Source organism: Sinocyclocheilus rhinocerous, unplaced genomic scaffold (genome assembly GCF_001515625.1).
Source record: "Sinocyclocheilus rhinocerous isolate Xijiao unplaced genomic scaffold, SAMN03320098_v1.1 scaffold1013, whole genome shotgun sequence".
In the NCBI taxonomy this organism is placed as follows: domain Eukaryota; kingdom Metazoa; phylum Chordata; class Actinopteri; order Cypriniformes; family Cyprinidae; genus Sinocyclocheilus; species Sinocyclocheilus rhinocerous.
Genome location: NW_015642049.1, coordinates 851712 through 865647, shown reverse-complemented (window position 1 = coordinate 865647; position 13936 = coordinate 851712). Strand labels below are relative to the sequence as shown.

The 13936-nt window shown below is 35.8% G+C and overlaps 1 protein-coding gene across 1 annotated transcript in view; it reads right to left on the bottom strand.

Annotated features, from left to right (window-relative positions):
• Positions 1-11258, bottom strand: part of LOC107755368 (pre-mRNA-splicing factor CWC22 homolog) — a 16371-nt gene extending 5113 nt beyond the window's left edge. Inside the window, exons 1-6 of the mRNA XM_016572144.1 lie at positions 11113-11258; positions 7746-7845; positions 2174-2403; positions 1651-1709; positions 1490-1564; positions 1110-1370 (exon numbers count right to left, since the gene is read on the bottom strand). Of these exons, the coding sequence (XP_016427630.1) occupies positions 1110-1370; positions 1490-1564; positions 1651-1709; positions 2174-2403; positions 7746-7845; positions 11113-11175 (788 nt within the window). The 5' untranslated portion in view covers positions 11176-11258. The remainder of the gene's footprint in view (positions 1-1109; positions 1371-1489; positions 1565-1650; positions 1710-2173; positions 2404-7745; positions 7846-11112) is intronic.
• Between the last annotated feature and the right edge of the window lie 2678 nt (positions 11259-13936).

The window sequence follows — 13936 nt, the reverse complement described above, 5'->3', positions numbered from 1 at the left end:
ATATATGAATTATTATATTATTAATATAATACTATTTTTATTTTTTGAAAGAGGTATCTTATACTCACCAAGGATGCATTTATTTAAACAGAAATACAGTAAAATCAGCCATCTTGTGAAATATTACATATATTTCATATAAATTTAAAATACCATTTTCTATTTTAATATATTTTCTCATAACATACGTTGAAACCTAATATTTTTGTGGAAACCATGATACATTTTTACAGGATTCTTTAATGATTAGAAATGTCAAAACAGCAGTATTTATTTGAAATAGAAATTTGTAACTTTTGGAGAATTACAAATGTCTTTATTGTCATTTTTTATCAATTTAACGCATCCTTCCTGAATAAAAGTATTCATTTATTTAAAACAAATTCTTACACCAAATTTTTTAACCGTAGTGTATATTTTTACAAAAATATTTTATGATAAATTCTACACCTAGAATTCTGCACCTTTGGCCGCCAATTCAAAATAATATTTTGCATAAATTCACTGCATTTCTCTTTAGTGTTTTGAATTAATTCATTGCAAACGACAGTTTCAACTGATTCAAGGAAATTAATCAAATTTACCAACTCTAGTGCCATTTATACTACTGAAATTCAGATTAGAGATGCTATGTTTTATTTACATCACCACTAAAATAATTGCATAAATATGGTGAATATTCAATATTTTGCCCTACTTCTTATCAATTCACTTTTTTCTTTCTCGTATCCTCCAAACCCAATAATGGATTTTGAAAGTGCAATATCATAAATATATAGCCTAAGGTAAATAAACTTTAAAGGGGTCATTTTATGCTATTTCACTTTTTCAACTTTAGTTAGTCTGTAATGTTGCTGTTTGAGCATATGAAGATCTGCATAGCTACAAAGCTCAAAGTTCTCTTCAAAAGGAGATATTTTATTTAACAGAAATCCCTTCACAAAAACTACAACGAACGACTCGCTAGTACACCCCCAAAACAAAATCAAGACTTTGTAAAAGAGCATAATAGGACCGCTTTAAATCAAACAACAACGGTACACCCTTTACCCTATAAAAAAAAATGTATAAATACAAAATGTAGGACTGCTGAGCAAAGTGAAACCAACCTGCTCTTGTCAGTGATCTGAGCCTGCATCATACGCAATTTGGCCGGTGGGATGTAGGCCCCACCGGTGCGGGTCAGGATGGGGTCCAGCGCTTCCTTCCTCTTCTTCACTGGAGGCTCCTCAGTGGGAGGTTTATCACTTTTGGCTGGGGAGGCTGACCTTCCCCTCCTCCTGTGCTCCCAATCCCTCTCTCTACTGGAGCGCCGCTCATAACGATCCCAGTCGCCGTAGCGGTCTCGACCTCGCTCACGCTCCCTGGACCTGATGTGAGAACAACGGAAAACAAAGAAAACGTTAGACCTGAAAGGTGCAATATTTTACAACAGGACGAAAAAGGCAACCGCAAATTTGTCAGGAACATAAACACACGTTTCCCTCACCTACGACCCCTTCCGTAACGTTCTTGAGGTGAACGAGATCTAGATCGGGATCTAGACTGTGACCTCTTTTCGTCCCTAAAATGGAGAAAAATGACAACAGTTTACAGAAAGGTCTGAATTGTACATTGATTTTGTTAAACTGAGACTAATAGAAGACTCACCTGTCAAGTGAGGAGCTCCTTCGTCTGTTTTTACTCTCATCGTCAGACTCAGAGGCACGCTGAAACAAACACAATCACATTAGCAAAGCATAGTTGCACCAATTAGTCAAGCACTGAATTTGTGTCAAGTGGCTATGGATCACATGACTTGCTCTATAGATAGCAAATGTGTGACAATTTTTTAATACTAAACTGTATCGGCATATATCTGAGTCACATGCTAACATTCTAACAAGATAGCAGTGTTTCAGTTACATATGAAATTGGAATTTTGACATGCAACACAGGAGCTCTTTTTTTATTTATTTATTTATTTATTTTTCTCGGGCTAGTTAAATTCATTTTGGGCTACCAAAATCTGAAGAGCTACCAGGGATTTTGAAATTTTGCGAGCCCTGGTGTTCATGGTGTGTGTGTTCAGTACTCACTGTTGTGTGTGTGCACTTGGATGGGATAAATGCAGAGCACAAATGACTACACAAGTCACTTACACTTTTCAAAACACTGTATGATTGTAACTCACCTTGATATGCGTGACACTGCTCTTCATCCTGTGCACTAAACCGTCATCACTGCCGTCTTCACTGCTGTCACTGTCTGAGCTGCTGGACCCCTGATTGTGGCTGGCCCTGGACAATGCTCTCGCCACAGGGCTGCCCGCTCGTGGACTCCCATCTCTGGAGCCAGAATCCTCCGGTTGAGCTGAACCAGAGCGACCCTTGGGTCTACCTGCTTCAGGGTTATGCTGGCCATCTGAAAAACAGAAAAAAAAAACAAACAAAACATTAAGACACGGTTTTCAGACAATTGCCATCATTCAAAACCACAGTGATGAACGAACAAAGATGTTGACAGAAAACAGAGACTTCCTTCTCTTAAAAGCATGATCGAGACGAGAAGAACACAATTCTTGGCCACAAACACTTTTATAGCACTGTCAATACTAGGGAGGGGCATTTTTCAAAAATATTGCATTTGAATTTTGAGCTCATAAAAAATTAGAAGAACACAATTCTTGGCCACAAACACTTTTATAGCACTGTCAATACTAGGGATGGGCATTTTTCAAAAAATATTGCATTTGAATTTTGAGCTCATAAAAAATAAAAATAAAAACGAATATTTGAATATCCATTTATTTAAATGACGTTTAATGAGAAAGACGTTTTTATTTTTGTCACCATTTCCGATCAATCATATCACAACAAGAATATAAATTATATCCTGTGTTTTTTTCCATTTGAAAACATTAAACATTGTGTGCAAAAAAAAAAAACATGTACATGATCAGGGGAAAGTTGGCTCCTTATGCCGTGTGTCAACCAAAGCGTTTTTAGCCAGCTGAAAACGGCAGGCGCTCTTCTGAAAATGCCTAGCTGTGAATGCCTGCGAACGCTCCGGAGGCACTTTGGTTGAAGAATAGCCACTGAAGTAATGCGGCAGAGACATCACCAATTAAATGTTGCATGCATTATTTTTCATATCAATATTAACTACTCCATTGTCGTTCAGTCGTAGTACAAGTAGGACGTGACAGTTGGTCGGTGTGGTTTTTGCCCCGCCCCTCCTCCACTGTGGCTGAAAACTGACAGTGATGAGCGCTGCGTTTTGCCCAAAGTTGAACATTTATTAGCGCTTTGTTGTGCTGCTGGTGTCTTAAAAAACGCGGCGCTCCCATTGAAATCTATTGAAAAAATATGCTAGCCTTGGGAAAAAATACACTGGTTGATACACGGCCTTAGTCTGTAACAATAAAGCCGGCTGAAGAGAAAATGAGTGGTCTTCTTGGCTCGCTCGGGGTACATCTGCGCCTACCTGCAGTAGTGAATGCAGTGATGTGTTGCTGTTTTTCTTCATTCAACTGGTCATGACGTTCCGGTGTTTGTATTTCATATGATTCCTCATTTTAGTGATAACTCCGTTTCACTAGGCAAAGTTTGCGTGCTCAGGATTTATCAGGGATTCATTACATTTACGGCCAGCAAAGCAACATTTTAGCGAAATTCGAATAGTGTTTTTATTTTTCGAATAATTATTCCAGATAGAATATTCGAATATTCGTGCACACCCCTAGTCAGTACTAGCAGTCAAGTCAACCAAAATGTTTTTTTCCAAAAGCCTATGGGAGTACTTCCAAGTATTCGGTTACTGTTGCATGGTACACATGCCATCATACAGCCCAGGCTTGAAGTCAAATCCTGGTTTACATTTCTATTTAAGTTGAATCGCTGCTGAGAGAATGATTCAGTGCATGATTCTTGCAAACCTGAAGTGACATTCACAACAGCAGAAGCCAAAGCTCAATAACTGAGTGTTGAATCAGTGCCGGGGAGCATAAATGCCCATGAAATAATCATAAAGAGCAGATCATTCTGCCAAGCTTGCAACTGGGCCTGCGACTCAACACCTGCTGTTTTCCTGTGGATCCTTTTGTCACTTCCAACACAGCCACCAAATAAAGAGAACAAAAACACTGAAGCCTTTATCAATGCAGTTTTCACTCTTTCATAGAAGGCATTTACGATAATGACTTATCACAACACGCACACAACAGTGTAGCACTTTAAAAAAGCATGAAAGGATGATTATCGTTAAAAGATCTTGAAATATATAATGGCTGCAGTCGCAGTGTGAAGTGGCTCCCAGACAGCTGGTATTCATTTCCAGATATGGAGCTCAATCTCTGTGGCAGCTTCGCTCTTAATGTCGAGCTTCAACAGTGATCATGCAATTTTAGAAAGACTCCAAAGAACAAACGCAGCCAGGGCATAAATTAACACTTGCCATGCACCAAATGAGACTAAAAATTGACTTTGGCAAGCAACTTAAACAATTTGGCGGGAACCTTGACATGGTACACAAGCAAAAATCTAAGAATGACAGTCTGACCCTCACTAAGGCAAGTGATATGCAAAAACCTTCATCAGAGGTCTCATGGTGCCACATAAGTGGAATATTCCTTGAAAAAAAAATCTATTGCAATGAAATCAAAATATAATCATTATTATTATTATACTGCTACAACTGTGTATAAATATGGTTAGAAACAAAATATTTAAATTAGAAGACCAGAAACAAATAAATTAATGGCAAGAATAAAATAAAAATACCATTCGAATGTTTACGGTCAGCCATGTAATGTATTTTGAAAGAAGTCTCTTATGCTCACCAAGGCTGCATTTATTTGATCAATTATACAGCAAAAAAACTAGGAATGTAATGATTCCCTCAACTCACGATGCAATACGATTCAATTTTCTCTCTATTTCTTTTTTTGTTTTGTTTTTTTTTACAAAATGACAGATTATGGACAAATTTAAAACAAATTATAAATGAAGATGTCCTTTTATTATTGCTTGGATAAAATGCTGAACATTTCTTTTTGAAAATGAAATATGTCAAATAACAAAACTAAATTGAAATTTTAAAACAAATTTAAAAATCAAATAATTAACGCAAATAAAAGAAATATCTTCATATAAACAAACTAAGGCTTTGCCTGTGCTCTTTCCATTTAAAATGAGAGGAAACCACTGTATTTTAATCATGATCCAAACAAAGATGCTGCATACATGCTGCATGAGCAATTTTTAATCTAAATTAGATTGTATGATTTTGAAATCTGAAGCAAAAACAGAACGATCTGACTTTAATTTTGTGAAACTATATACTGCACAAAACAAAAACAGCAGACGGGCTGCATGAGAGCGCAGATTCACTCTCTGACAGCCGTGATATATCGTTTCCTTGGTTACCGCTGTAAACAAATCAGCGCTGCGCTTATAAACACTACTTTAATATGCATTATACAGTCAAGAATAGAGTTTAAAAAAAGCATTTATTTGAATTTGTATCATAAACGCCTTTATAGCCATGATTTTTGACATCATACAACAATGAGAGATGCTGCGACCTTGTGGTCTCCTGGAAAACTGCTTTTTTTTTTGCAGAAAAACTTTAAAAAGATAAATCAGACCTGATATTTTTGTTCAGAAAAGCACTTAGTCCCACTACACACACTCCAGGGAGGCATAAAATGGCCTTATTACCTCAGAGTAGTCCTTCGATATCAAATATTCTGCTGTTTTCCAATATTTTGCTGGATAAAAAGCACATTAGGGTCTAACTGTGTCTCAATTTTATGCCAAATGTGAAATATGCTGTACATATTGGACACTAAACAACAGGTCAGATGTGCCCCTGGGTTTTGTAGGGCAAATCATAAAAAAATAGACTCATGTGTGGTCAAGTATCCTTGTACATGTGTCAGGAGACTGGAGGAGACTTGTGCTGTTTTCACTCGGGAAGATTTCGGATTTGCAACAGCTCTGCAGAAGGGATGATTGAAAGCATTTTATGGATGATAACACAGACTATGAGAGCTACTGAAGTGAGACTGTTGGTGACGAGCTCTAGAGACCAGGGAGCAATAGATCAGATAAACAGGCATGAGTGGCAAGGTTATGCGTGTCCGCAGCGCTACACTGAGGCCAGACACAGATGAGCCCCGAGACAGAGACCTCTATGGGAAAAAACTGATTATTAATTTAGGGAACCACCAGAAGCAAATATTAGCAGTAATATTAACAAATACACTAATGTTCAAAAGTTTGGGAGGTCAATAAGATTATTTCTTAAAGAATTTAATACTTTTATTCAGCAAGAATGCATAACATTTATCAAAACTGACAGTAAAGACATTTATAATGTTTATAAAATTTATATTTCAAAAAAAAAAAAAATGTTTTGAACTGTCTATTCATTAAAGAATCCTGAAAAAAAAAGTATAACAGTTTACACAAACAATTTAAGCGGCACAACTGTTTTCAACATTGAAACAACAAGAAATGCTCTTGAGCAGCAAATCAGCATATTAGAATGATTTCTGAAGGATCATGTGACACTGAAGACTGGAGTAATAACTGCCAAAACTTCAAAGGAAAGTTACATTTTAAAATCTATTAAAATACAAAACATATACATATATATATATATATATATATATATATATACACAAAATAATATTTCATAACTCTTTTTGCTGTATGTTTTAATTAATTAAATACAGCCTTGTTGAGCACAAGAGACTTCTTTCAACGTGAAAATGCCAGGATGTAACAACAAAAAAAAAGATCAAAAACATCTTTACAATTTCTGAATCTTATCCATCACAAAATTTAAGGGAAGACTTGCATCTTAAACCATCACTATTACATTGGCTGGTGATTCATTTTTTTTATTCACACTACACATGGAAAAATAAAACAAATTCCTTTGAGACTTAAAAAACTGAAAAACTATTGATTGAAAAACTATTATATATATTTTATAATATTAAAGGCATTTTAAGTCAGATTCCTCTACAGTTGTTCAAAATGCCTAGAACTAAAAAAGCATCAAAATGAATCCTAATTTTACAGTCTGACCAAAAAAAAAAAAAAAGATTTTATTCCTCAGTTGAAACAAGCCTTTTGTTTGAGGTCATTTTTCACATCAAATGAAACGTGCTAGCTACACAAACTGTGTTCTGTTCACCCACAACAGGTGCGTCTACAGTGAAGCATTGCTCAGTCACCGTGTTCGTCCTTGTGCTGACTTAGGAAATGTTGGAAGTAGGACTCAGCTGTGAGGAAACAAGCAGGCTTATGTGCCAGTTTAGTGCTGAGGCAACAGTTTTCTGATCATCGGATGTACGGTTTGTTCTATCGGAGATGAATTATTTTTAACAATAATATCCAGAGGATATAGGGTCAGTGGCATTATGATTTAAAGTGACAGTTCACCCATTAATTAAAAAATAAATAAATAAAAATGGTCCATACACTGAAAGTCAATGGGGTCCAAAACAGCACTGGATCCCAATGACTGTCATTAAAATCTTTTCCTTCAAAATATATTTTGTGTTCCACAACATTATAAAAATTAGCAAGTTATCATTTTCATTTTGGGGTGAACTTTCCCTGTAACAATCCATGGCAAAAAGTGATTAATGATTAACTTTATTTATTCAAACACTATGAAACGTGGTGTCACAATGCTTTTTATGTGACTATTTTTCTAATGCAATAGAAAAAAAAATCAAAGGACAAACTTACCAACAACCCTCCTGCGGTCATCACCGTCACTGTCTCCATCCTCAGATGAACTAGTGCTGGCTTTTCTTTCACGCTGCTCCATTTCTCCTGGGCTAGGAGGCTGGAAGACAGAGAGAGGACACAGAGTAAGAATACACTAGTGCTGTAACAAAGTACAAGTACAGTAGGTCTAAGTGTTCGAGTGTGAACTGTGAGAACAGTGTGCTAAAAGAAGGCCAAAGGCAGAGGAATGGAATTTTAAATAAAGCCCAAAAACGGTGCGTCACTGTCCCTCCCTGTTTAAACCTCGTACAACAGTCTCAGGTGATCGGACAAAAGATCGCTGTTTACATCTTGTTATTAACATGCATTTCAAATACGTCTCCTGTGACCACCAGTGATTGGATTTTGAGTCGAGGTTCTCTGATGACTACCTCTAAATGTGGTTTGAGTTGAAAACATTTTGGATTCAATGTACACCTCTATTAAGAAAACTATATACATAATTATTGCACAAATGAATATTCTACTGATTAAGCTAAAATAAAATAAAGCAAATAGTAGATGAAAACCTTAAACTCAAATGAAAATTAGAAATGCTGCCTTAACTAAAAATAATTTAAAGTTGAAGTGCTAAAATCATTACAAGTACACTTACTCAACCATAATATTCAGAGAAGATGGAGACAGATGCATTATGACTTAAAGGGACAGTTCACCCAAAAAAAAAAAAAATATATATATATATATTTGTGTGTGTGTGTGTGTGTGGGAACAGGACTGGAACAACATGAGGGTGAGTAAATGATGACAATTGTATTTTTTTTCGGTGAACTACCCCTTTAAAGGGGTCATATGATGCGATTTCAAATTTTCCTTTCTCTTTGGAGTGTTACAAGCTATTTGTGCATAGTTAAGATCCCTAAAGTTGCAAAGACTAAAGTCTCAAACCCAAAGAGATATTCTTTATAAAAGTTAAGACTTGTCCACGCCCTCCTAAAACGCCTTGTTTAAACACGCCCCCACATGTCTATGTCACTGTGTGGGAAGATTTGCATAACACCGCCCAAATGTTCACGCAAAGAAGGAAGCCGTAACTTTGATTCTCGCTGTAGTATTGTTGTTACCGCCATGTCGTGAAGACGCTGTGTGTTTCGTTGTGAAAGCGAAACTACTTTGTTTGGCCTTCCAAAAGAGGACAATATCCGCTTCGTCACGGCTTTCACCGTGGACGAAGCGGAGTCCAGCCCGGGGTCGTCACATGCGGTTGCCACAAGCCCGCCGGCCGCCCCGTTCTCAAGCCCACCGGCCTCCGCTCATTCAGCCAGCCGGCCGTTCCATAATGTTCTTTTTAGCAACGTCATATGACCCCTTTAATATAATGTATAAACAAACCCTATGTTACAAAATAACCAAAGGAAAATGACAGTTTTACTGCAGAATTGGGAGGTCACACAAGACACTTCAGACTATCAGTGAACTAACATCTGGAGCTGCAGTAACAGCCTGATTCTCTCCCAGCAGCAGTAAAGCATCACTCTCTAAATTCGATTTCACTGAATATGCCACTCACAGCTGCCACTGCCACCATTTCAATCAAAATTCAATTTGCTGTTTCAGCAGGACATGCAGGAAGCAGATGCGTGTTTTCTGGGGTGTTGGTAATGCGAAACTCTCCATGCTGTTTCTGCATCGGCCACAGATGGATGCGGGACGCTCAAAGAATAGCCATGAGCTTGCTTCCCTCGGTATAAAGAACAGTCTCGCTCTTGACATCCTATCTGTCCCCACTGAGTCTAATCCCAGGCCGTACGCAGTGGGCGACTCAAGTGATTTCTACAAGCTTATTGGAAGCTGGTCTTTCAAACGTGGATCTGCCATTCAGCAGGTAGGCTGGTATTTCAGAGTTACACACACACTGAGAATGCTGAGCGCTTGAGGAATAAATCATTCAGTAACACAGTGCCTGGCCAGCAACAAAAAAGGATAATAAGTGAGAAAGGGGAGCGAGAGCCATATCAGCACTTTACATAAACCTAGAAGACCTAGACTGGAGTTTCTTTCAGTGCCAATGAAAAAAGTGACATTAAAGCAGGACTATATTTAAAAATTTTTTTTTTACAGCAAATAACCCACAGCAATCCTGCTCCTGGAGGGCCACCTTCCTGCAGAGTCTAGCTCCAACACACCTGCCTGAAAGTTTTTAAGTGACCCTGAAGACCTTGATTAGCTGGTTCAGGTGTGTTTAACTGGGCTGGAGCCAAACTCTGCTAGAAGGAGGCCCTCCAGTGGGAAAAATAAAACATTTCATAGGGCCGTATTAATAATGCTAATAAATTATTCAATTGTTGAGGTTTTATGAATTTAGTTGATTAGACTTTTTTTTTTTACTATTAAAATTTTATTAAACCATTACGACGGAATCTAGAAAAATTAAAACTGGGAAAATAATAATAACAAAATTTGTGAAAAATAAAACAGATTTGATAGGGTGCTACACCAGGAGTGGGACTGGACACCCCTGGTTTATACCATATAGGCTGGGGTTACCTGTAATTTGTAACAATGCAACAAAATTATGTGAAAAAAAAACAGAGATGAACATGTCCCAAACAACTCAAGAAAAGGACAAACTTGTTCTTAAGGGTTGTAACATGAGTTCAGTTTCATTAAATTTGTTACATTATATTCAATTCACTGTTTCGAGTCATTTTAACAATTTATAAATACTGACTGTTTACAGTCTAGATTAACATCTAGTTCCTTTGTCTCTTTTTAAAGAAAGACAGAAAGAAAGAAATTAGTACTTTTCCTCAAAAAGGACACATTAAATTAATTCAAATCAAAACACGTTAAAAGACATTTATAATGCTACAAAGATTTCTATTCCAAATATTTTAATATATTTCAAATATTTCAACAAAACCTTCTATTATGGTCTTTGCTTGTAATATGAATGTCAAAGGAGTTTCCACTATATATGAAACAATTAGACCTACTAAATAAGAAATTAGAGAAAGAAATTAGACCTACTCAGAAAACATTTAACTACATTTGTGTTTTGACTTGATCACATGTTGATAGTTTAAAACCATGTCCCTTTAAAAAATCGGTCTAGGGAATTTAATTTCACTTTAGAGAGAACCAAGGGACCCATAAAAGACTGATATGAAACAATATGAGAGCTTATTATTGGTTTGTGTCAGTGTTTATATCGATATTACACACAGGTAATCTCACACAAACTAAAGCAGCGCCATCTGCTCCATGTGTGCGGGCCCACCCCCGTAAAACCCAACCTAACACACACACGAACCGCTTTAAACTGCCCTGTCGTGTCAAACATACATATATTCGTGTTTTAACGCGGGTAGAGTGATGTCCCTACCTCATCTCTGGATGTAGGACTCATATTCACTGCCGTTTCGGACTCGTTTGACTCAGCCGCCATCTTTCCCACCGTCTTCCGGAAGTGATGCTACGGGTGCCCGCGAGTCTCAAAGTGGAGCTCAACGCGTTTTTCCTCAGCAGTCACACTGCATTACTGAACATATGCTGGATGATTATCACTAATGGAAAAAACAACTATGCGCCAGGAAACAGATGCCTTGATTTTATTTTACATTATATTAATGTCTTGAGGCTAATTTGATGTTCTGTCCACGCCAAGGCAAAGTAAGTGAAATTTAATGATTAATGCTAAGAGAAAGACTGTTTTTTCTTTCTTTCTTTCTTTTCTTACAAGTAAATTAGCCTATTGTTTACAGGAATCACAGGTGTATATGTCATAGTCTTCAATTAGTGGCACTGTTGACTACTTCATCTGTCTTAATCCATTTATCACACATCTTAGAATAAAGATCTTATCATACCTTTGAAAAACCTTCAAACTAGTAGGCCTAATATTTTTTTGTAATATGTAAACTGATGGTGTGCTGTTGTGTTTTTTAATTACAACTCTCAAAAAAATTGATCTGATGCCTAATAAACGTACTATCAGATCATGAGAGAAAAATCTTTTAATGAACAACATTTCTGATCTTCAAACACACTAAAAAATTGCTGTAGTTTCTACAGTAAAAATGTACAGAATATTACTGTTTCAACATTTTACAAGACGTAGCTGTAATTCGCAATGCATTATGGGTCAAATAAGGTTTTACAGTTGTTAACAGTATATTTCCAGCCAACTGTAATTCTTTTACAAGAAGCAGGTGTTGTCACTGTAGCTCCTGGTTTTTACACTAACTTACTGTAGTGTGGCATTATGGGATTGCGCGCGCTTCATTCAAATCTGAAATCCAGCCGACTGGAGCAGCTCCAGAACGATTGAAGATTAATTCAGAGGCTTTATTCATAATTTCTGGTCTACTGAATGATTCAGCATTTTGAACGGATCGGTACAATGAATGACTCAATTGACTCACTCGTTATTTGTTGCCACCTAATGGCGGTTTAGTTTCACGTTTAAAAAGTATCATAGCATTTTTCCAACATTTCTTATTTGTCATTTCAAAAATTAATGTAACACATTAATGTCATAACACAGTTGTAATTTTGCATTATAAATGATTTAATTTGATTGGTGGTACAGTTCTACAATGTATATAATTGAATTTATTAATCAAATGTGAGAGTTTTTGGGTGTTCATTTTGGTCTCATTTATGTAATGCATTAAAAAAAATGACTTGATAATTTTCATTATTTCTTGTAGGTGCAAAGAATAGCAGCTGATGTGGAGAAATGTTTGATGCTTCAAGACTCTCAAGCTGATTATATTAGGTAATGTACTCTTATTCATTCTGTTGTAAATCATTTGTAAACTTGTACTTTAGATTACATTTTATATTGCAATACTGTATTGTAGGTTACATTATGGCTTATATTTATTTATTTCAGGTGCACCCTGTGGCTTTTCGAGGGTCAGATGGTTGTGAATTCATACCTCAACTTTGTGGCTGGATTTGCAGTCTTATTACAACTTCAGTCTGACGTCCCGGGAGCAGGCATCTTTTGCACACTTGAATTTTTTCCAAAGGTAACATGTTTCACTTGAGTAATTTCATTTGTGGAAAAAGGTTACTTATTTAGTTTAAGTACTGGCAAATGCTGATTTTATTGTATAAGTGGCATTTTTACATTCATTTTATTGAGCTAGTTTCATTCAACACTGAACTTTATTCTAAAGCTGCTGCTTGTTTTTATGTGCAGATGTTTTGTTGGAATCACAACACTCGATGCAAGAAAGATACATAGATAGAAGCAAAACAAGTTTAGTGAAATTACAAAAAATTGCTGTAAAATATATTTAGAGGACTTTATTGGCAACTTTTGTTGCCAGGTAAATACTGTACTTTAGTGAAATTACAAAAAATTGCTGTAAAATATATTTACAGGATTTTATTGGCAACTTTTGTTGCCAGGTAAATACTGTACTTTAGTGAGATTACAAAATATTGCTGTAAAATAAACTACAAGTTTAATTCAATGTTACTGTAAAAATACTACAAATTACTGTATTTCACATACAGCAATTAACTGTAATTTGCTTTGCAATATTATACTGTAATCCATTTTACAGCAATTAACATCATTTTTACAAGATTTTATTGGCAACTTTTTTGCCAGTAACATCCTGTAAATTATACGGTACATTTTTTACAGCACTCACCTGCCACCTCTTATTTCTATCAAAGCCAAAAATAAACTCTTTTTGAACACTTTTTAAAAGGTGCTGTCTAAAATTCTTGGCATGATAATAATATTCTAAATGCAATAGAACATAAGCTCAAACAACAGAATTTGTGGTATAATGTTGATTCCAGCATTTTATTTTAATCCCTTTTTAACCAAAATTATACGAATTCTGTTGATTGACCTTAATTTTTATAGAAAGTTAATGTTCTACTCAGAATATGGCTTGTTTTTTGTGATATAACAAGTATTTGTAGTTATTTTGTGATGCAATGTTATTTTTGTGATAAGATTTTAACTATTGAAAGACTGACATTAATCATTACCTGCGTTCTGTAATTCATTTCCGTAATTCATTCTACATCTTTAATTATTGCCTTTTTCTCAAGTATTATGTAAATACATATGGATATCTCTTATTTATACAGTTCTATATAGAGTACAAATGCACAAATCTGTACATAAATCTACTGTTCCAGATTCATACACATTATTTTTTGTATACACATTATTTTTT